General features: G+C 40.3%; 1 protein-coding gene across 1 annotated transcript in view; it reads left to right on the top strand.

Annotated features, from left to right (window-relative positions):
- The window catches only part of LOC134667889 (proto-oncogene tyrosine-protein kinase ROS), a 61,466-nt gene that overhangs the window by 10,030 nt on the left and 28,621 nt on the right, over positions 1-22,815 (top strand). The window contains exons 3-6 of the mRNA XM_063525285.1: positions 18,712-18,771; positions 20,891-20,981; positions 21,281-21,501; positions 21,952-22,206. Of these exons, the coding sequence (XP_063381355.1) occupies positions 18,712-18,771; positions 20,891-20,981; positions 21,281-21,501; positions 21,952-22,206 (627 nt within the window). The remainder of the gene's footprint in view (positions 1-18,711; positions 18,772-20,890; positions 20,982-21,280; positions 21,502-21,951; positions 22,207-22,815) is intronic.

Raw genomic sequence — 22,815 nt, 5'->3', positions numbered from 1 at the left:
AAGTTATAAAATGTTGATCGATGATCGATAACTGGGAAATGTTTAAGTACTTACCTACTTAAAACTCAATTAACTAATCAACTTAAAATACAAAAAGCTTTAAATTTATAAAAATTATATATATATTTTTGATAAAAATTATATATTTTTTTAATACAAATAGGAACCTACTAGAATAGAATCGGAAAAAAGATTTTTTAAATCAATTTTATTTAGGTACCTATTATCATTTAGTTTAGACATACACATATTTTAAAGAGAGGCTCTTCGGTACGAATGCTATTGCACAATTTAACAAGCAGTTTCTTCGAACGTGGAAAAATAAATGGCTTATAATTTCAAATGTCTACAATTCTACACAAAATATGTCTGTTACTTATATCTCGTGGGACACAGACACAGCGCTTAACTAAAACCAAACGTACGAGATGGTAGGTGAAGAACCTGCCAAAGTTTGCATTGGTAACGTCACTCGACACGCCGGCGTAGGTGAACATGAGAGAAACAAAATGCATACACAGTGCACTCCTTCAGACATCGGTAACAACCTGATGAGTGTTTAGTTTACTTTACTGATCGCCAGAGAGGAGTAAAAATAAGGACTGCTTGCAACTGTTCATGCACTGTTGCTCGTTATTTGCGCATATGTTATAATTTTTTCTAGCAGATAAAAGTTCCTATAAAGTTTTACTGAGTAGGTGTTTTTAGTGTACGGTACAAAACTTTGTTCACGGTGCACTTATTGGATTACTTCGGTCTTGTTTACTTTGCCATGAACGGAACGGAGGTTTAAGCTCAGCACAATATACCTACCTATAGGAGAGCGCAGGGGTCATCAATTAGTTTCTTCAGAGGCAGAGGCGTAGCTAGAGGATATGGCGCCCGGGGCAGGCACCAAATTTGCGCCCCCCCCCTCCCCCCTAACGAAAGGTCTTGTGCATTTTGGCGCCCCCCCGTTGGACGGCGCCCGGGGCACGTGCCCCCTCCAACCCCCCCCTAGTTACGCCACTGTTCAGAGGTCCGGTTCTTATAATAAATTAACCATCGCGGTCAGTTTCTACTTTTAGTTTATTAAATAAGCAAAGAAATAAAATACAGAATCCGGATCGCGGTCCGCCATTTGGTGACCCCTGAGATAGCGATTGAGACTCTGACCTTGCTAAAAGTGATGCCTTTTACAACTCTTTATATTTTAGAGAATAGTACATTACGCAATACCCATTCTATTTATTAGGTATGTGTAGCGTAGTGTGGGTTAACAAACTTAATAATTATTTGGTCTTTGACGCTGGCGCGGCTTAAGAGGTTCTGTAGCAAGTCGTTAAGACTTAACATGTTAATACTTTCTCAGAATCTCACCGCTTTGATATGAAAACCATGGATTATTAGGATCGCATGATGTGCTCTACTCTAAACACTTCATATATTCTTGGAATACCACAATTATTTAAAATATCCTCTTTCTTATTCTCAACGTAAAACAAATGTGGTACTTTTAATTTAACATCAAAGTACCTACCTACCTGACTAGTTTTCATTGCTTGTGACTGACATTTATTTGGATGTTTGCGGGTAATTTCAGTAAGTTAAAAAGAGGCTAAGTAATACTCTGCAGTGGGCGGTAAAGTACGAAACGTTTTGATTTCTTAAAAACAGTAATACTCGTGTCAAACCTCTCTGAAAACAGGAATGTCTAATGTACAGTCGCCATTAGATATATCGGAGCGGCCAAGATGTTCACAATATCTGAACGCGCACTCTAACGCCCTGACAATAGAGGCGTGTTCATATATTTGTGAACACATTGGCTGCTCCGATATATCTGATGGCGACTGTAATCTCCGTATACTACGTATACTAATCGTACTCGTAATACTTGAAATAAACCAAGGGTTCTCAATTAAGCGGCCCTCATACGGTGCATTGTTCATTCTGTGGTCATGAATTGTGGTTAAATTTGCAACGGCAATTAAAAGCTCCAGTACGCTTTGGACGCCTACTTACATTGAATATACTGTATAGTATAAGCAATGTAGGTATTGTTAGAGAAAAAAAAATGTATCGTATTATTTAAGTAAGTACGTAATTAAAATATTTTCAAAGTGTTATGAATATGATTAGGTATTATGTTAAAAATTGGATGTATTTATTCAGTTATTTCAGTTAAGCAAAGCGGTGTTTCAAGATGAGCTCTTAGGCCTACCCGAAAATTGTAACTGTATTTGGCGTGAAATGAAATGGTCATTGACCATGCCATAGGCCATGGTGCGGTGCGAGGGGCGCGTGAGAGCCACCGCCGGATGCGCGCGCAGGAAGGAAGCTGCTAGTTGCTCCCCCTCGGATCTATTTTAGAGTTCAACTCTGTTGTAGCTCTCCTGGTTCTTGCTGCGCCCAGGATGTTAGGGTTGCTGGGCTTGTTAGCTTCAAGAGTTCGCTTAAGTGGTATAAATCGAAAAAGAAATGGAATATGTTTTCCCTTCGTGATTACACTGATTACATGTATATACCTATACCCATTTTTCGTTTTATCAATACATAGAGCATACCTGCATCTTGATTTTGTATGGATAATTATATCACTCTTCGTTCATCCCACTTCATGAATCACTCGCTCACGTCAAAAGTATGAATATACTTAGAAAATAATACAGCCAGTACCATTATTAGGTACGTGATTTTGTTTGACCCAGTGGTTTATTTCTAAAGAAGCAATTAATATTAAATCCACTATTGGTATACTTAAATGTACATTCTGTACAATATGCATTATTATTTGCAAACTTTATTGCCGCTACAGATTTCTACTTTGATGAGACAACACCCTATTTTACAATCAAACCCGTCCCAAATTTAACCAACCGAGGCATAAAATTTTATCATGCGTAAAATTCACTGTGTCAGAACACGACATCACCGCACGGTTCTATTGGAATTCAATCCATATCCACTCACGCTCCGATGCCTTGTTCGGAAGTGAACAATCACCATAGGAAGTAATGACCGGTCGAAGGTTAACCTGTGAAATTTATGTGTGAAATTGACTTTTAATTGTGCAGCGGAAAAGGCAACCGCGGGGTGGGTATGTCGCGTGCAATCTCTGTAACGAGACCTGTCAGAATACTTTTGCATTAATGATTTATGGGGTAGTTTAATTTGCTTTGAAATTAAACTATGAAAAGACTTTAAAAAATTTTCACCATAATATACCACGCTCCGCGATAACCATCAGCTTTAGGAGCATTCCATGAAATTGTCTACCGTTGTCCCGTACAAACGCGAAGTTTCTGAAGATTTAAAGGTATAAGAGTTTCCTTTTCTATGACAAATGGTCAAAAATATGCACAGAAAAATAATCGCCTGCATTAAATGCCGAGAAAAAAGTCGCAACACAGCAAATAAAATGCGTTTGTACGGGACAGCCCGTGGAATGCTCCTTTATCAGCCACCATGGGATTGATATGTACAAACAGCCACTCGGTCTGAGAGACGAAATAGTAAAGAAAATTACAGGAAAAGTAGGTGTTTTGTCACATCGCGTGAATACTTACTTGAATAGGTACACATAACTTGTAAAGGGGTTAGCGCGCTTGTAAAAAAAACATAAAATACTTGCTTTTCGTTTTGAACACTGCAACAAATGGGCACCTGCGAGCATATTTACTGCAGGAATTTATTGGGCCTTAATTTAATGCCGTAACATGAATATTTAAGTAAAGCAGTGTGATTATTTCAATCATTAAATGTTAACGTGGGAAACTCGTCGAGCTTACAGTCAGTGCGTATTTGAATAAAATATTCAAAGAGCCAGTAGAGCAAAACCATCAAAACAATGATTTCTATGGTAAGTATTGTGGTGGAACTAAAACGAGGACGGACATTGACTGGCGTCAGGTGCATGCATGAATATTCAGAATATTAATGATCTAACTGAACTTTGTGACCACTAAATAAATTAGACATTTTAAAGATGTAGAATAATGACACTCATAAAATAATAGGCTACCAACAAGGAGTGGTAAACCACGTAAACCACGTAAAGCACTATTATGAGTATTTCCCGAGAGTATTTCGGTATACCTATCCTATTATTGTAAACTGGTAATTAACCTTGCAGCGGCACAGCGAGGCCTATTTCCGTTGCACTAGTACATTAGCTCTAATTTGTATACAGTGTACATTGTCAAAAACGCAAATTACCTTCAGCAATAATTAAATTATGAACTGTTAGTCTTACATAACTAATTCGACCACTGTAGTCGCGTATTGTGTTTTGCAGCCTACTTTTCATATTTTCAAAGGCTATCTTTCACTAGATAACTAATATCCATCGGAACATTTTGTTCGGTTGTCCAACTTGTCTGTCATAATTTCGTCATAGCATTTCTCACGAGAACTTTCACCAATGAAGCGTGTAATGTGCGTATGCGACAATTAGCTGCAGTGCGCGGCATGCAGACGAAATGCCCCTTCCATTTCTATTAGCTAATCAACGCTGATTATAACGTTTATTTTTAGTTCGCGCCTAGATTACTTGCAGTCTCAGACAGATCCTTTGACACAGTACCTACCTACTACCAATTGCAAGCCGTGACTCAACTATGTCTTAGGGGACTGTAATGTTAGCATACACGTATTTCAACGAAGGGGTAACAACATATTTATTTAAGTTTTTATCTACAGTCAGTTTACCACTCCTTGACTTATTTATTTAAGTTTTCATCAGTCTGTTGCTTCCCTGTAGGTAACAAACCTTGCAAGTTAATTTGACCCCCTGCCACTCCTAGTTTTCCAATGAACTGAAATGTTATGGTACTACCATACCAAGCTGATCTGATGATATAAAGACTAAAGGCGGCCACTGGAAGGTGAACTCTGTGATAAAATAACGCAATCTATTTACGTTTAGGCTCGTTTCAATCGTCTTATTGATGAGTTTTACCTCAACTCCTTTCCAAAATTCAAACCTTCCATATTTCATAGATTTCCATATTCCATGGGCCAAGATAAGTCTGCAACGAATTTGATAGCAAATGCAGCGCAAGTGCTATTTACTAGCTCTAGTAAGAACAGTATAAGAAGGATTATCTTCCGAATTTTTTTAACCCCTATAACATTTTAAAATGCTATATGTGTATCTGCCTAGTAACGTCTTTGTTCCGTCTTGGTCGGCTATTTTTAGGCTGTATTCAATTACTTAACCTTCGCATTAGGCCTACCTCTTATTTCATCTTCCCAAATAATCCTAGAGTCAATTAGGACCCAGACGGCTACATACCATAGACGCGGAGCACCCAAACAAACAGCTCAAACCATTCCTAGAACGTGGGTTACTAGGCATTTCCTGCTAGTTATTGCCTGGATGTGGCCTATCACGAACTCTACTTGCCTCCGTACCTATATTAGCTTAGGAAATAAAATATTATTTATGGGAATTATAGGTATTTGGAAGATCAAATACAATCAAATCAAATACATAATAGGTATATCAAATTGTATCTTCGTCCTTCATTGCAATGTACCTACTTGTGGATCTCATGACTCGCTGCCGTGTCTCACTGTTATCATAGATTCATCAATGTAAGTTTTCTGTAGAGCATGATCAAATTACCCCGAGTTTCCAGCAAAGTAAGGTCAGAAGCGGTGTTATAGCGACCGTTCTTTATGTTAAGTGCAGTCGGCAACGCCCGCTAATTCCTATTTCCTCATTAGGCGGCCACCGCTCGCGCCCGCGCTGCGCGCGCGCTTCTGCGCCCATTCACGAACCCCCGCACCCCGCACCCCTCAGCCCATTATCCTCAGGATCTGCCCACTCCCAGACTGCTGAGCGAATTGTCGCGCTGCACTCAGCGTGAAGTGTTTTGATTTATTGTCCATTTATTGGACGCGCTTAACGACTGCAATGTAGCAAAAATAGAATAACTCTCTTTCCTGTTGTCGTCAGCTCTGTAATGATGCATTATTTATTAAACTTTCGTTTCCGCAAAATCTTTTTATACTTATAATTACCCTATTGAGGATAACCTATGTAGATCTAATCTGGACTATGGGTAATATTTACTCGTAATTGCAACTGGTTAGGTTGGTGCACCTTCCGAAAACGTCGACTTTTCAGAAAGTGGAATTACTTACGGGTATTGGTGAGCAATAGCACAAATAAGACAAAATATTTTAGTGGACAGCTCGGCTCCTAACTCAACAAGCCAAAATCTACGTCGACTAGATATTCCTATTTCAGACTCTACATTTGCTCATTTTTGGTCGTCGTTGAGCGCTAAACGGTCACGCGTTCTACAAGTGGTACAAGTGGGTTGGCGACCAGAAGGCCAGCAGACTGCATGTTTAGGCGAGAGCCCTCGAGCGAAGAGCTCGGATGTGCTCGGGCCCCAATTTGTGGCAGCATTATCCAATTGTCACACTCAAGTGGTTGGCGTGGGCCTGCGCGTGACCTGCCAGCGTATTTTTGGGTCTGTTCTTGCAGAAAATTGAGTTTGACTCTCTTGTTGGTTTTGAGTTAGCTTTTTTAGTACGCGATACATCTTGTGTTACCTGCGTTAAGACGTTGTCCCATTTCTTCGTCAAACTTTGTCCAATTTCTATTACGAGGCTGGCTCCCTTAGTCGTTGTTCTGTATTATACATATATCGTCTCCAGTTATCTTCAGGGAGAAATTATCTTTTACAAATGGTTTGTGAAATAAACCAATATGCTGTGCTGTCTTTTTTGACTCAAGTTGCAATATTTTTTGTACCAAATTGAAATGAATATATTACCAACTTATATAATACCTACAAATGTTGTATTGAGTATGTTGCATATGCGATGAGTAAGTATTTATATTTATAGGTCGATGAGTAATTTATTTTCATATTATGATAGTCCATTTGGGATAAAGTCATGAATCATTGCCAATTGACTTAACCCATCTCCGATCACAACCTCCGATTTAACCTCTGCCTGCCCAAGACGTGCGATTCTCACAGTACTAATAACTATTAGATTAGACGCTTATGTAAGACAATTATCTAAGTCAATAACAATTTTATGTGAATGCACGCAATCTTAGGGTTTATCTCAGGTCAGTAACGGTCCAGCAGTTAGAAAAACGTCAACAAAGCGGTTTCGCAACTGGCGCCTCAATATGAATGGCATTCCAGTCGCTTACAAGACCAGTATAAAGTGCACTCTCCATTTACATATAAACGAAATGTATCGCAAGAGAAAAAGTATCGTTATCCCGACTCTCCTCATTTTCAACATTATTAGCTGCTGGCTGCGTAGCTGGTTATCTGAAATCGCCTCTACCCATCCCAGAGCGTGTCACTTCTTAAAAAGTCTGCCCCAATGGTTCCTGGATATGGTGCCCATATACCTATGTTAATATTTAGGTAAATGTTTTGATACGGATCTTTATGTCATAGTTTATACTGGTTTGCTTGAGACTTTACGAGTAATCGCTTCAGTTCGGTATGCTATTGGAAGATACGCTCAGATAAGTGAATGGTGCCAATCAATTAATTTAAACAAAACTTGATATTAATAACGCTTACAGTTTACCTAATTTTTATCATTTTAATCGCTTCACGACAGCAAAATGTGTTAGTGGCTGTCAATCGGGCCAGGGCAGAGGTTAGCTGCCAGCGAGGAATCAAAATATTTCAGTTTCAATTGCGTTGATAAAGTTTAGCTTAGGAATGATATTAAGTATCTATCAATTAGTGTCACGGATTTATTATCCAAACAGTTGTGCACAATATGACATTCTCGACGACACGACAACAACGTGTTTCTCATTAGGGTTTATTTCATATATCCTTTTTCAGGAACCATTAGAAATTAGGGCCGTTATGCTCAATTCTTGGATGTTTCTTCTACATATTTACTTTGCGGTAAGAAGTTAAATTCAGGTCCCATTGCAATATCCTGCGCGCAATATACTCTTCCGGCAACCAGAGTCTATGAATATAATTAATAAGTAAAACTGTATGTACAGCAATTAACCAACAAATTATATGTGAGTGCTTTCACATCGCTGGCATCCGGCGTCTGGTCCCAATTGGACTTCCGACTGAGTATCCGAACGCTACACGTTGGTGAGTGAAGGGCCTAGCTATTGTTTTGTTATTATTAAGCCACGAGACAGGATGCTGTAATTCGGATAATTTACTCTATTGTTTTATTAGTTTTACATGAATGTTTGGAGAGCGGCGCGTGCCCGCTTAACGCCCGTGTCTAATGCACATTAAATAATTATTTTATTTAGGGCCACGCGTGGTGTTCTCAGATTTTATATGATCTCTCCTTCCCTTTGTAGTATTATCACAGGCTGAAGGAGATGGCCGGCGCCGCTGTCTCCCGGCAGTTTTGGAGACCCAATGCAATGCCCAACAACATACTATAAGTTGGTAGCGGTTTCCGAATCTGAACTAAGTATATTCCCATAAGGCAGTGCACTATTGACTATGCAATCATACCGGTTGCATACTCATCTCTAGCTACCTACTGCTTGGAAGTTCAAACTCCAAAATTTACATTTAGTCAATAAACCCCTCCTACCCATGCTGGAACATAAAGTAATTGTACCAATCCCTCAGACCTCTCCGTCGAAAAGTTCTTGAGAATAATCCCTGTGACAGACTGACAGGCCTATTCAGATTTCGAGATAATCACAAGATCTAGAGACGATATAGAGATCAACTAGATCTACATTAGATATCGACTAGATGTGACTTGGATATCTAAGTCATAACTTGTCGAAATCGTTCAAGAGGACCTTCAGAATCGCGGAAACGTCAAATTTGACATATCTAACTTACAAATATCTTTAAATTATCCATATCGTAACTTGTTGAAGTCTAGTAGAAATCTAATTCATTTTCCGAATCGAGCCGTGAGACAAAACACCGACGTTATCCCACTGAGTGACTCGTTTTGAAAATTTTTGACGCAGCAGTCTGGTTTTATAATTATTAGTATGTTCAGTAGCTATGTATACTCTCGAGAGTAATGTAATGGTACACTATATACACTTTGAATAAAAACTCTGCAGCTACAAACTGCATCTTTAATTGGACTTGATGCTAAACGATTTTATACAACTACACATTATATATAAGCTCCTTCCCACGGTTCTTATCTTTCTGGAATAGGGCAAGACAATTTTTCTATTTTCATACCAGATTCTTACTAAGTTGCATCTTCGGTCGTAAACGTATTTATTTTATAGGTATTTTACTCCGATATAAAATTGTAAACAAAACGTCTATAAATTATCAATCACAATAAAAACAAACACTTAAATCGTTTCACTTAACGTCAATGCGTTATCTTTATACTGGTTATTGGTCGTTTTATAAATTTGTCGCTGGGCAGATTGACAAGTTCGTAAATAAAGAGACGAGTGAACAATAAAAACTCATATTTAAGCAGACTGTTCCTCTATTTATGTTATAAGCAAGTGAGATAACTGAGAAAGTTTGAACAGATGTCATTGTAATAAAGCGCTATGCAAAATATTGCACACTTATACATTGATATTTGTATATGACGCCATAATTATACGTTTTGCATGGAGATTGGTTGTCTACATTTATATGTCTCTGCCAATATGGAATGTCGAATGAGTTCGTCCGTTGGGCATCAATAAATTGACGGAGGGTGCGTCTGGGCGGCGTGTTGTGACAGCCATGGCGGAAGAGACCTGTTAGCGGCACAGGCCAACCGCGCCAACCGACGCAGTCGCAACCTCATAGATAACTTTCAAAATGTGAGAATGACTTTCAGTGTCCCGCACCAATCGAAACTGCATACTGTTTCTCTCTGTAGTCTCTCCTCTTTTGTCTCCTGTTTTAGTCGGCAGGTATCGCACACAGGAAGGGACGGTGTTTTTGTATTTAACCTTGTCATGTATCGTGTCAGTTGTGAGTTGAGGTTACAAAAAAAAACTAATAACATTTGATGAGTATTTTTAATGACGCTTGATAATAAACCAACATTTTGTGAAACAAAATAAAATCACTGTTACTGTTAAATATGTACTTACATAAATAAATAAATACATTTTGGGGACAATCTTACACAGTTAAACCTATTACCCAAACTATTATAAGCATAGCTTGCACTTCGGGTCCTAGGCGACGATAAACATACATAAAAACGACAGTCATGCTACTCAATGATGCTACTTATTCGTTGCTTCTTAATCCTATTTTTGTTGTGCGTAAATAACGCGTCGACGTTTTGGTGCAATTCTTTGACGCCACAAATACCTATGGCAATTTTTACCAAAAATAAAAGGTAAGCCTTTACAAGTGGTGACGAAGCAACGAATATGCGCTAATCCCGCGCTCCCGGTCCTGATTGGCGTCCCACTTCGCTGATGAGAGTGCGCGGGGCCGCGACCCGCAATTATGCCCAAACGCAGACCGATCTGCCATGCGCGCTTTAATTGTCGACATTACTCATTACGCTACATGGAAATTGGTTTTGTTTGAACATGATGATTGTTACAACAAATGCTTTTGATGCCAAATTTTAACATATTTTTGACATTAAGGTGCCAAAATTCGGCGCTCTAAAGCAAAAGTAAGCTTGTCAAGCTCGATTACAGTCGCCGTATATTCCTGATTTCAGAAAGAAATCATCGAAAATGTGGATAATATTAGCAAAATAGCAAATATGTGTTTGCACTTGGCATCATTACGGGTTATTCAACTTTGTCACGGATTGATATAATCTTGCTAGTCTAAGTTATACATAATTTATCACTACAATTTTACGACCGTGTTTATTTTATACGTTGTATAGTATTAACTATATGGCCAGTAATTAGTGTGTTTTCAATTAACGTTAAATTAACCACTCGACACGCATCTATTAAAATAATCTACATTTTGGCGTTATTATCTAGGGATTGTGAAATTGAATAATTGCCCAATGACATTTGATGATAACATAATTATAAGAGCGCCACCCACTGAGATGCTAATTGATTTATCTTTACATTTCAACATCTCAACACTAACCTAATTTGGGGCGACCCCTAGGCCACCATGGAACTACGATATATTACCATTATGTCTGATCTGACCAATTACGAAAAATCTCGAAGTCATGATTATATGCGGTCATATCGTTCCTTTGGTCAAATGTAGACTACAATACAATACAATCTATCTATACATATAATAAAGCTGAAGAGGGTCAAAAGTCTGTACATGGAAGATATTTGAAAAAAAGTTGGCTGGGGATACTTAGAATCGATAACAGAACACGTTCCAACAGTTTTTAGAATTTTTGTCTGTTTATCTGTTTGTCTGTTTATCTGTTTATCTGTTTGTCTGTTTATTTGAACGCGCATCACGTGAAAACGGCTGAACGGATTTTGATGCAAACTTTACTAATCTGTCGAGAAAATCTCCGGCCAGGTTATAGGCTATAAAAATTCAACCCCTAAAAGAGGGGGTAGCCACAACACCCGCTTGATTTAAGTTTGCCCCTGAATCTTATGTCGCTACTTAGGAAGGAGGGGCAAACTTTTTTCAAATATGTGCTACCACTATTGAGTACCCTGGAAAACTAACAGATGGCGCTGAATTTAATACGTAGTGACATGAATAAGCCACCGAGGAAGGATTTTGCCAAATTAACTCTAAGTTTAGATGAGGGGGTACGGATATCAACAAATTGAATAATTTTAATTTTTAACAAGCAGAAACGTCTGCGAACGATGCTATTAAGCTTAGAATAAATTTAAAAGTGGAAAAATTACTGTCTTGGGTGAGACTTGAACACCCAAAGTCTCACCCAAGACAGTAATTTTTCCACTTTTAAATTTAAATTGAATAATTACGTTGATTTAATAATACAACAAAATTAAACGACAGTAAATTAATTTTTTTTTTTAAGTTTTTAGGTTACAGTTTTTGTTTTTAATATTTTTTTTTAATTTGATGTATATTTTAAAATTCAGTGTGGTTATTTTTATATGTTATTAGTATGTTTTTCTTTTCTTTTCTTTTGTTGTTGTTCAGTATGTATAGGTACATTTTTAATGTCTGTTTTTTGTGTGTCGCTGGCGTATGTGTTGTCGTCTCATAGTTTTAAGGCAGGTCCCCACTGAAAACCAGCGCCACGGATTGCCGCGGCATCATGCTGAGTGGGGTCCTATTTTAGCGTCCAATGCTTTTTATGCCTGTATGTCTTTGTTTTCTATGTGTAATATGTTGTGGCGTTAAATAAATGTATTTTCTTCTTTCTTCTTCTAATTGCCCCTCATTGCACAGAGCCATATGTAGGTATATATGTATTTATTTATGTCAGTTTCTTTATTCCACCTTAACTTCTGAAACGATACATCACTAGAATCCTTACGTCATCCCGGGTGTATGTGACGTCGTTATCAAACCAATATGGCAGACTTAATACGCCATATTACGCAACCTTTAGAAAAAAATAGCGTGCAAACCTATCGAGTAGGGTATCAAAATGAAGGGTCGTGAAAGCCGATTAATAATTCTTCGACGCCCTCATACTCAAAGCGTCGTGAGTAGCCCCACGTAAGTACGTGGCGCGCTGTACGCATTCCAAAGCCGGGCGCCTTCGGCGCCCTCATACTAAAAGTGTCGGGCGTAGCGCGACGTACGTGACACGCTGTACGCGTTCCAAAGCCGGACGCCTCCGGCATCCTCATACTCAAAGCGTCGGGCATAACCCGATGTACGTGACACGCTGTACGCTTACCAAAGCCGGCCGCCGAAGGCACCCTCATAGTCAAACCTTCGAACGTAACCCGATATACGTGGCGCGCTGCACGTGGTTCAAAGCCAGGCGCCTTCGACTCTCTCATATTAAAGTGTTGGGCGTAGCCCGATGTACGTGACACGCTGAACGCAGGCGCCCTTATACACAAAGCGTCGTACGTGGCACGCTGTACGCGTTTCAAAGCCAGGCGCCTGCGGTGCCCTCATACTAGAAGAGTCGGGCATAGCCCGATGTATGTGGCGCGCTGTACGCGTTCCAAAGCCGGGCGCCTTCGGCGCCCTTATACTAAAAGAGTCAGGAATAGCCCGACGTAGGTATGTGGCGCGCTGCACGCGGTCCAAAGCCAGGCGACTTCGACTTTCTGATACAAAAATGTCGGGCGTAGCCCAACGTACGTGACACGCTGTATGCTTGCCAAAGCTAGCCGCCGAAGGCGCCCTCATAGTCAAACCTTCGGACGTAACCCGACGTACGTGGCGCGCTGTAGGCGTTCCAAAGCCGGGCGCCTTCGGCGCCCTCATATTAAAAGAATCTGGTGTAGCCCGACGTACGTGGCGAGCTGCACGCGCTCCAAAGCCAGGTGACTTCGACTTTCTCATACTAAAAGAGACGTACGTGACACGCTGTATGGTTACCAAATCAGGGCGCCTTCGGCGCCCTCATACTCAAAGAGTCGGGGATGGACCTACGTACGTGACACACTGTACGCGTTCCAAAGCCGGGCGCCTTCGGCGCCCTCATACTCAAAGCGTCGGGAGTAGCCCGACGTACGTGGCGCGCTGTACGCGTTCCAAAGCCCGGCCTCCGGCGCCCTCATACTCAAAGCGTGGGGCGTAACCCGACGTACACGCCGCGCTGTACGCTTTCCTAAGCTTGGCGTCTTCGGCATCCTTATACTAAAAGTGTCGGGCGTAGTCGGACTACTACAAATCGCGCTCTAAAAAGTATGAAACAATAAGACAGAATTCTTATTAGAAATTATCATGCAGGAAATTAATGTTATAATTTTTAAATAAAAAAATACAGCGTAATATAATTTACTATGTTTTATATATTTAGCAGCTTACTGACACAAACCGAATTCCACGCGAGCGGAGCCGCGGGCACAGCTAGTTATCTATACATATAATAAAGCTGAAGAGGGTCAAAAGTCTGTACATGGAAGATATTTGAAAAAAAGTTGGCTGGGGATACTTAGAATCGATAACAGAACACGTTCCAACAGTTTTTAGAATTTTTGTCTGTTTATCTGTTTGTCTGTTTATCTGTTTATCTGTTTGTCTGTTTATTTGAACGCGCATCACGTGAAAACGGCTGAACGGATTTTGATGCAAACTTTACTAATCTGTCGAGAAAATCTCCGGCCAGGTTATAGGCTATAAAAATTCAACCCCTAAAAGAGGGGGTAGCCACAACACCCGCTTGATTTAAGTTTGCCCCTGAATCTTATGTCGCTACTTAGGAAGGAGGGGCAAACTTTTTTCAAATATGTGCTACCACTATTGAGTACCCTGGAAAACTAACAGATGGCGCTGAATTTAATACGTAGTGACATGAATAAGCCACCGAGGAAGGATTTTGCCAAATTAACTCTAAGTTTAGATGAGGGGGTACGGATATCAACAAATTGAATAATTTTAATTTTTAACAAGCAGAAACGTCTGCGAACGATGCTATTAAGCTTAGAATAAATTTAAAAGTGGAAAAATTACTGTCTTGGGTGAGACTTGAACACCCAAAGTCTCACCCAAGACAGTAATTTTTCCACTTTTAAATTTAAATTGAATAATTACGTTGATTTAATAATACAACAAAATTAAACGACAGTAAATTAATTTTTTTTTTTAAGTTTTTAGGTTACAGTTTTTGTTTTTAATATTTTTTTTTAATTTGATGTATATTTTAAAATTCAGTGTGGTTATTTTTATATGTTATTAGTATGTTTTTCTTTTCTTTTCTTTTGTTGTTGTTCAGTATGTATAGGTACATTTTTAATGTCTGTTTTTTGTGTGTCGCTGGCGTATGTGTTGTCGTCTCATAGTTTTAAGGCAGGTCCCCACTGAAAACCAGCGCCACGGATTGCCGCGGCATCATGCTGAGTGGGGTCCTATTTTAGCGTCCAATGCTTTTTATGCCTGTATGTCTTTGTTTTCTATGTGTAATATGTTGTGGCGTTAAATAAATGTATTTTCTTCTTTCTTCTTCTAATTGCCCCTCATTGCACAGAGCCATATGTAGGTATATATGTATTTATTTATGTCAGTTTCTTTATTCCACCTTAACTTCTGAAACGATACATCACTAGAATCCTTACGTCATCCCGGGTGTATGTGACGTCGTTATCAAACCAATATGGCAGACTTAATACGCCATATTACGCAACCTTTAGAAAAAAATAGCGTGCAAACCTATCGAGTAGGGTATCAAAATGAAGGGTCGTGAAAGCCGATTAATAATTCTTCGACGCCCTCATACTCAAAGCGTCGTGAGTAGCCCCACGTAAGTACGTGGCGCGCTGTACGCATTCCAAAGCCGGGCGCCTTCGGCGCCCTCATACTAAAAGTGTCGGGCGTAGCGCGACGTACGTGACACGCTGTACGCGTTCCAAAGCCGGACGCCTCCGGCATCCTCATACTCAAAGCGTCGGGCATAACCCGATGTACGTGACACGCTGTACGCTTACCAAAGCCGGCCGCCGAAGGCACCCTCATAGTCAAACCTTCGAACGTAACCCGATATACGTGGCGCGCTGCACGTGGTTCAAAGCCAGGCGCCTTCGACTCTCTCATATTAAAGTGTTGGGCGTAGCCCGATGTACGTGACACGCTGAACGCAGGCGCCCTTATACACAAAGCGTCGTACGTGGCACGCTGTACGCGTTTCAAAGCCAGGCGCCTGCGGTGCCCTCATACTAGAAGAGTCGGGCATAGCCCGATGTATGTGGCGCGCTGTACGCGTTCCAAAGCCGGGCGCCTTCGGCGCCCTTATACTAAAAGAGTCAGGAATAGCCCGACGTAGGTATGTGGCGCGCTGCACGCGGTCCAAAGCCAGGCGACTTCGACTTTCTGATACAAAAATGTCGGGCGTAGCCCAACGTACGTGACACGCTGTATGCTTGCCAAAGCTAGCCGCCGAAGGCGCCCTCATAGTCAAACCTTCGGACGTAACCCGACGTACGTGGCGCGCTGTAGGCGTTCCAAAGCCGGGCGCCTTCGGCGCCCTCATATTAAAAGAATCTGGTGTAGCCCGACGTACGTGGCGAGCTGCACGCGCTCCAAAGCCAGGTGACTTCGACTTTCTCATACTAAAAGAGACGTACGTGACACGCTGTATGGTTACCAAATCAGGGCGCCTTCGGCGCCCTCATACTCAAAGAGTCGGGGATGGACCTACGTACGTGACACACTGTACGCGTTCCAAAGCCGGGCGCCTTCGGCGCCCTCATACTCAAAGCGTCGGGAGTAGCCCGACGTACGTGGCGCGCTGTACGCGTTCCAAAGCCCGGCCTCCGGCGCCCTCATACTCAAAGCGTGGGGCGTAACCCGACGTACACGCCGCGCTGTACGCTTTCCTAAGCTTGGCGTCTTCGGCATCCTTATACTAAAAGTGTCGGGCGTAGTCGGACTACTACAAATCGCGCTCTAAAAAGTATGAAACAATAAGACAGAATTCTTATTAGAAATTATCATGCAGGAAATTAATGTTATAATTTTTAAATAAAAAAATACAGCGTAATATAATTTACTATGTTTTATATATTTAGCAGCTTACTGACACAAACCGAATTCCACGCGAGCGGAGCCGCGGGCACAGCTAGTTAATGATAATAAATATCCCAAGAGCATAAAAGAACATAGTCCCACAGTGGCCAAGGGTTGCATTAACTATCCTGCCCTGTTTTTATTAAACGTTTAGTTAAAATGCGTAAACTGTTACTTAAATTGACCATATGTATATAGTCTCACCACTCACTATGCCTAACATCAGTCAGTAGGTAACATCCTTTCATGTTGAATTAACTTTAATGATAGGGTTAAATATTGTCACATCTGTAAGGAACTAAGGATTCACCCATAACTGTATTTACGGAACCCTTGACTCGGTCAGGTGCATATAATAATAGGTTGCGTCCAAGATTCCGATAGTGAACCTGCGTCCGGTGCAGGACAAGGACGTCACCCGACCGTGAAAATCCGTTACAAACTCCTTTTATTACTACGTCTTACTTTCACGCTCGAGAGACGTGAGAATTATTTACGAACTTGAGAAAGAAGTAAACTTAAACAAGTTCATGGATATAAGCAAAAAACCGCCCCTTATCGATGTAGTTGTCTACAGAACTGATAAGAATTTACTTCAAAATAGAAGGGACTTTTAAAAAATTTCGGCCCATACGCACTGCTTCAAGTGAAACATACATGTTCCATACTTCTTACGGATCTTCATCTTCAAGCCAATTAACTGGAGACAAGTTAACTGTTGAGATAAAATGTTTTGTAAATTGCTGAGCACTTGAGTCTGGTCCCGGGCCCGTTGTTTAACAGACATACATGAACACGTGTGAGACATAAACACGCGAAATCAGAACAAAACACATGAAAGCATCCATTCGTAAATATAAACAGACCAAACATGTTAAGTTCATGATCTTTTGATAGTTTCATCTGAGCGTTTTAGTTTGACAGAATTCCTAGAATTGATCAACTTTGCAGGCAAGGACAGAACAAAATATAAGTAGGTACTTATTATTACAAAACGAATATAAAATAGTAGAGGAAACAGTAACACCCTACACTTTTGCCTTAGGCGACACCACTCAGCATTAATTATCATTCCCTGGATCAAACTAAGCCTATGAAACCCGCAATGCTATCTAGTCTTTGTCCTATTTCTTCCTACCTGTAGCTACCAGGTAATTAGGTATATATGTATTGTCAACTACCCTAAACTCATGTCGCAATTAACACATATGATCATTTGTCAACTAACATGACGTCAGAAACTAGGATCCATCATATTATTTGCCTTGTCGTTTAGTTAAAATGAGCATTTTCGATAGCTTAAACAGCAATAATGAACATCGGTGGGCGGTGCCTAATTTTGTTAGAGCCCGTACCATTAGCAGCTAATTGGTGTAAACTACACACATCGTCCAAATTTATCTTCTCTCAAAATTGACGCTAATTTTATTTAAACTACATGATAGTTAGAATTTCAATGTGTTGGTACGACACGTTAGTTAATTTTTAGGTACCGACAGTAAATAAACAATGTAAAATTAAGCAAAATTAAAATAGAAAACAAAACCAGACATTTTGTTCAGAAATTCTTACCCATTAGTATCAAACTAATTTAGGTACTTAGTGAACACAAGATGATTTTTCTTGCATTGAGTACATCCCTAAATTGGCTTTAAGTTTGCCAGAGAAAAAACATAGGTACCCGGATACTCAAATTAAAAGTTTTCAATAATTCCAAATTCCAAAGATTGAGCCTACAAGCCCATGTTGTAAATTTGGAACTATTTTACGGCTCCTCCTAATCTAATATTGGTCACGGTTGTTGACTTTTTGCCTTTTCAACCCCGTTCCTTCATTTGGACAACCCTTATTACACGCACTATTAAACCGTGACATTTATTTTAGCTCGTTTAAATATTAGTTATGTTCCTCGATTTTGTATTCGTGCCTTTTTATTAGGTGAGTGGAAGAGAAGTTTAAACCCACCGGTAGGCACCGGTATTCAAATTTTAATTGCTTATGTTGTATTATGTGGTCGGTATTTGTAAAAAAATACACAATGATTATTTTGTGCAACAAGAGAGCAAAGTTAGTGTACCCGATCGTATAACCGAGTCCAAGTCCCGACCTTTCAAGAGACACTGTTATTTCTTTGTGATACTTATGTTATGGTATGATAATAAGTAATATAAGTATAATATATGTTTTTCAGTGCACGCTGGGCTGCAGTTTGTGGAGACAAGGGTTGGAGCTTTCTTGCCAAACAATATGTGTAAGTTAATTTACTGTTAATTTTTTTAGTTGTTTTGTATTCTCGGATAATGATTTATTTAGGCCAAGAAATAAGAAGTTATAGAGGGAAATGCTAGGAACACAATTTTTGACTCCGTAACTTTGTTTGGACTAGTTAGGAGGTGAACATATCAAAAGTCCCCGGCCGTAGCCCCGGTGCTGGGGGGGAGAGGGGGGAAAGAAGGTCTAATTTTTCGGTTTTTCACTAATATCTTGGAAACTTTGCGTCTTAGCGACATGACTACTGAGACAAACCAAAAGCTGATAAAATTTGTTACAAGTTTTATTCAGTCAAGTTTTTCGATATCTTGAATAGTTTTTGAGATATCCGCTCTTGAAAGTTTATTTAGGGCTTTAAATTTTATCTTGATATCTACATTAGTGAAGCTGCTAGGCCGTGTTTGGTATCATTTTCGTATAAATCGGGGGTGTTAAATTCATTTTTAGTATCACATTGACACCATTCCTTAGAAAAAACATATTAACTTTAAACAAATACCTTTTTTTTTAAATTCCTCTTCACGCTTAAACCGCTCAACCGATTTAATTGTAATTGGGTATACAGATATTTCGAGTCCCAAGACAGGACATCTCTTCTTCTTTCCCCTGCCCTTATCCCACGTCATGTGGGGTCGGCACAACATGTCTTTCTCTTCCATTCTCCTCTGTCTTTCGTGTCCTCAGCACTCACTCCTTTCTTTCTCATATCCTCTTTCACACAATCCATCCATCGTTTTTTGGGTCTACCATACGCTCTCCGTCCATCAACATTCATCCCTAACATTCTTTTGCCTATATGGCATTCATCCCTCCTCATTACATGCCCATACCACGACAACCTAGCACTCCTCATTTTCTCCGTTACTGGAGCTACTTTCAAACTTCCTCTTATATACTCATTCTTAATCCGATCCTTTCTCGTCACTCCACACATCCATCTCAGCATTCTCATTTCCGCTGCATGCACTCTTCTTTCATCCGCTACTTTCGTCGCCCAGCATTCTGATCCATACATTACAACAGGTCTCACGATCGTTCTGTATATTTTCCCCTTAAGTTTAAGGGGCATTCGTGGATCGCAAGTTGTTCCAGAGACCTGTCGCCATTTCATCCATCCCGCATTTATTCTATTTTTCACGTCTCGGTCGATGTTTCCGTCACCTTGGATCAATGACCCAAGGTACCGGAAGTCAGAGCAGACTGGTAGGGATACACCGTTTAAGGCAACCCAAGACAGGACATAAGATACTTTATATCTCAATAATCATCCTTTAAAGTTGTGAAATGGAGTATGGGGGGGAATTCAACTTCGTCGACGAAACTGAATTCCTGAGGTAAATACTGCTTAAGGTAAAGTTTGAAGTCATGTTAGGTATCATTTTCATCTAAATCACAGATGTATACCATCCTAAATTTCACCTAAACCGGTTCAGCGGTTATTGACTCCTCATACAAACTTCCACCCCACTTTTCACATCTTCAAAAGATGCTTTTGGTTATAAAAACCATCCTATGTCCTGTGTCGAGACTGAAACTATTTCTATACCAAATTTCAACGAAATTGGTTCAGCGGTTTAAGCGTGAAGAGGGATTATAAAAAAATATATTTTTTGAAATTTTGGTTTTACTTCGGAATAGTGCCAATGTGATACCATAAATGAATTCAGCACCCCTGATTTATACGAAAATGATACCAAACATGGCCTAACAGCATCACTGATGTAGATATCAAGATAAAATTAAAATTCCTAAATAAACTTTCAAGAGCAGGTATCTCAAAAACTATTCAAGATATCGAAAAACTTGACTAGATAAAACTTGTAACTAATTTTATGAGCTTTCGGTTTGTCTTAGTAGTCATGTCGCTAAGATGCAAAGTTTCCAAGATATCAATGAAAAACCGAAAAATTCGACCTTCTTACCCCCCTCTACCCCGCAGCACCGGGGCTACAGCCGGGGACTTTTGATATGTTTACCTCCTAACTAGTCTAAACAAAGTTACGGAGTCAAAAATTGTGTTCCTAGCATTTCCCTCTACAACGTTTTTTGAGCATTCATTTACTGACTGCTGATTGCTGTTTTAAATGTTTTTTTTTCAGAATGTTACATCCGAAACGGTAGTCTCCCGTGAGCTATATTGTGTCATGGGATGCATCGAAGCTCTTAACTCGTACTTCCAAAAGCTAAGAGGTCAGTCCACATATCTCTTAACAACGCAGTAAATTAAATTAAATACGTTAGTAAATTAATCCTATTGGCGAATAATAATTTTCCATCCTTCTACGAGTGTTATACGCTATCAGCCAACGTTTGATCATGTTTTTACCCATCTCGGTTGCAACCACGTTAAACAAATGAAAACATAGACGAGTGGCCTTAGTACTTGGCCTAAATCCCTTGGACGCAACACTATACGCTGTACGCTCCGATTGTCGTTCGCGATGGTTGCTGTATAACTAAAACTTGCTTAACTTTATCCAACATTTCAGACTTAATTGGCACTCCTCCGGCCCCAGCGCTAGTCGCAGACAGTTTAACAGCGACGTCACTCTCCCTCGTGTGGGAGGCGCCCACCCTCGGCAACCTAAGCTACCTGGTGCAGTGGCGCTACGAAGAGTTGCCCGGAACCTGGCAGTACTACTCCAATTCTAGTCATTCGGACCGCTCCATTATTCATGTGGAGAATTTACGGCCTTACACGAAATATAGGGTAAGTTTTCTTTTAGCCAGAAAAGTAAATGGATTTTGCAGTCCTAGCCTAGGCAGTTGGCGGTAGTGACTCTGCCTTTGAAGACGGAGGTCCTGACTTCGAAACCCGGTAAGTGCATTTATTTGTGTTAGTCACAAATATTTTTTCCTAAGCTGTGATTGTTTTCTATGTATCTAAGTAATTATCTATTTAACTTTGTATGTCGTCATTTTGTGCCCATTAGTATCTACAAGTTATGCTTAGTTTGGGGCTACTTTGATTTGTGCAAGATTGTTCCCAAATCCAAATACAAATTTATTTAATAATTCGCTCGTATGACCGATATATCTGATAAACCCAAGCCATTTTAAATTACTTTATCATTGGTCGGATAACAACATTGCTTGTGGCTCGCATGGCGCGCTCTAGACTTGTTCCACCTATTCACAACATGAAACAACTTTTCTCCAGTTCCGAGTGGCCATCTTCCTCTCGGGCCGCAGCGGCGCCAGCGAGCCAGTATACTCCGCACCGTCAGTCGTCATCTCGACACTCTCGAGTGGCAAGCCAAGTTCTACGCCTTCCGCCTTACGAGCTGCCGCGCCGGATTCTAGCAGGATTGCCATTTCCTGGGAGCCGGGCGCGTTCCCCAACGGACCGCTCATCTCGTACGTGCTGCGGCTTTCGGATCTCAACTCAAGTCTGCCCAACACTCTTTATGTAGAGGTAAGCTAATTAACGATATTTTTCGGGTTTATTAGACTTTTGAATACTCTGGAGTGAGTAATTCTTATTTTTCCTCTACATTGGACGTTAAATCAACTCTGTTATTAACTTGTTCATCATCATCATCATCATCATCTCAGCCATAAGATGTCCACTGCTGAACATAGGCCTCCCCCTTATGGGGGGGTGAATGCCATAATCGCCACGCTTGGCAGGCGGGTTGGCGATCGCAGTCGAGTACACCGAATTTGAAGGACGCTGCTGCCCGTCCACCGGTGGTCTTGGACGTAGTTTAAGGACATACCCGGCTCCATTTTTCGGGTCCAGTCTTAACTCGTTATTCCCTCCAAATTGGAATTTACATTTTTGAATGTTCTTATAAACTGTATAATCTTGCCTAGTTTATTATCAGACATCTACACATGTTTATCCTACATGCGCCTACAACTTTATTAGGGGTACAATAGGTCAAAACTTCACCGCGCATTTGACCCACTATAATCACATTATCGAACTGAAATCGCCTCGTGTATGTAGTTCCGGTTAGCTCACTAACACTATATTCTTCAATTGATTACTTTGATTTAACGGCGCCTTAATTACCATCTA

This window comes from Cydia fagiglandana, chromosome 10 (genome assembly GCF_963556715.1).
Source record: "Cydia fagiglandana chromosome 10, ilCydFagi1.1, whole genome shotgun sequence".
In the NCBI taxonomy this organism is placed as follows: Eukaryota; Metazoa; Arthropoda; class Insecta; order Lepidoptera; family Tortricidae; genus Cydia; species Cydia fagiglandana.
Note: the sequence above shows the minus strand (reverse complement) of the source record. Positions and strands in the feature narration are given on the sequence as shown.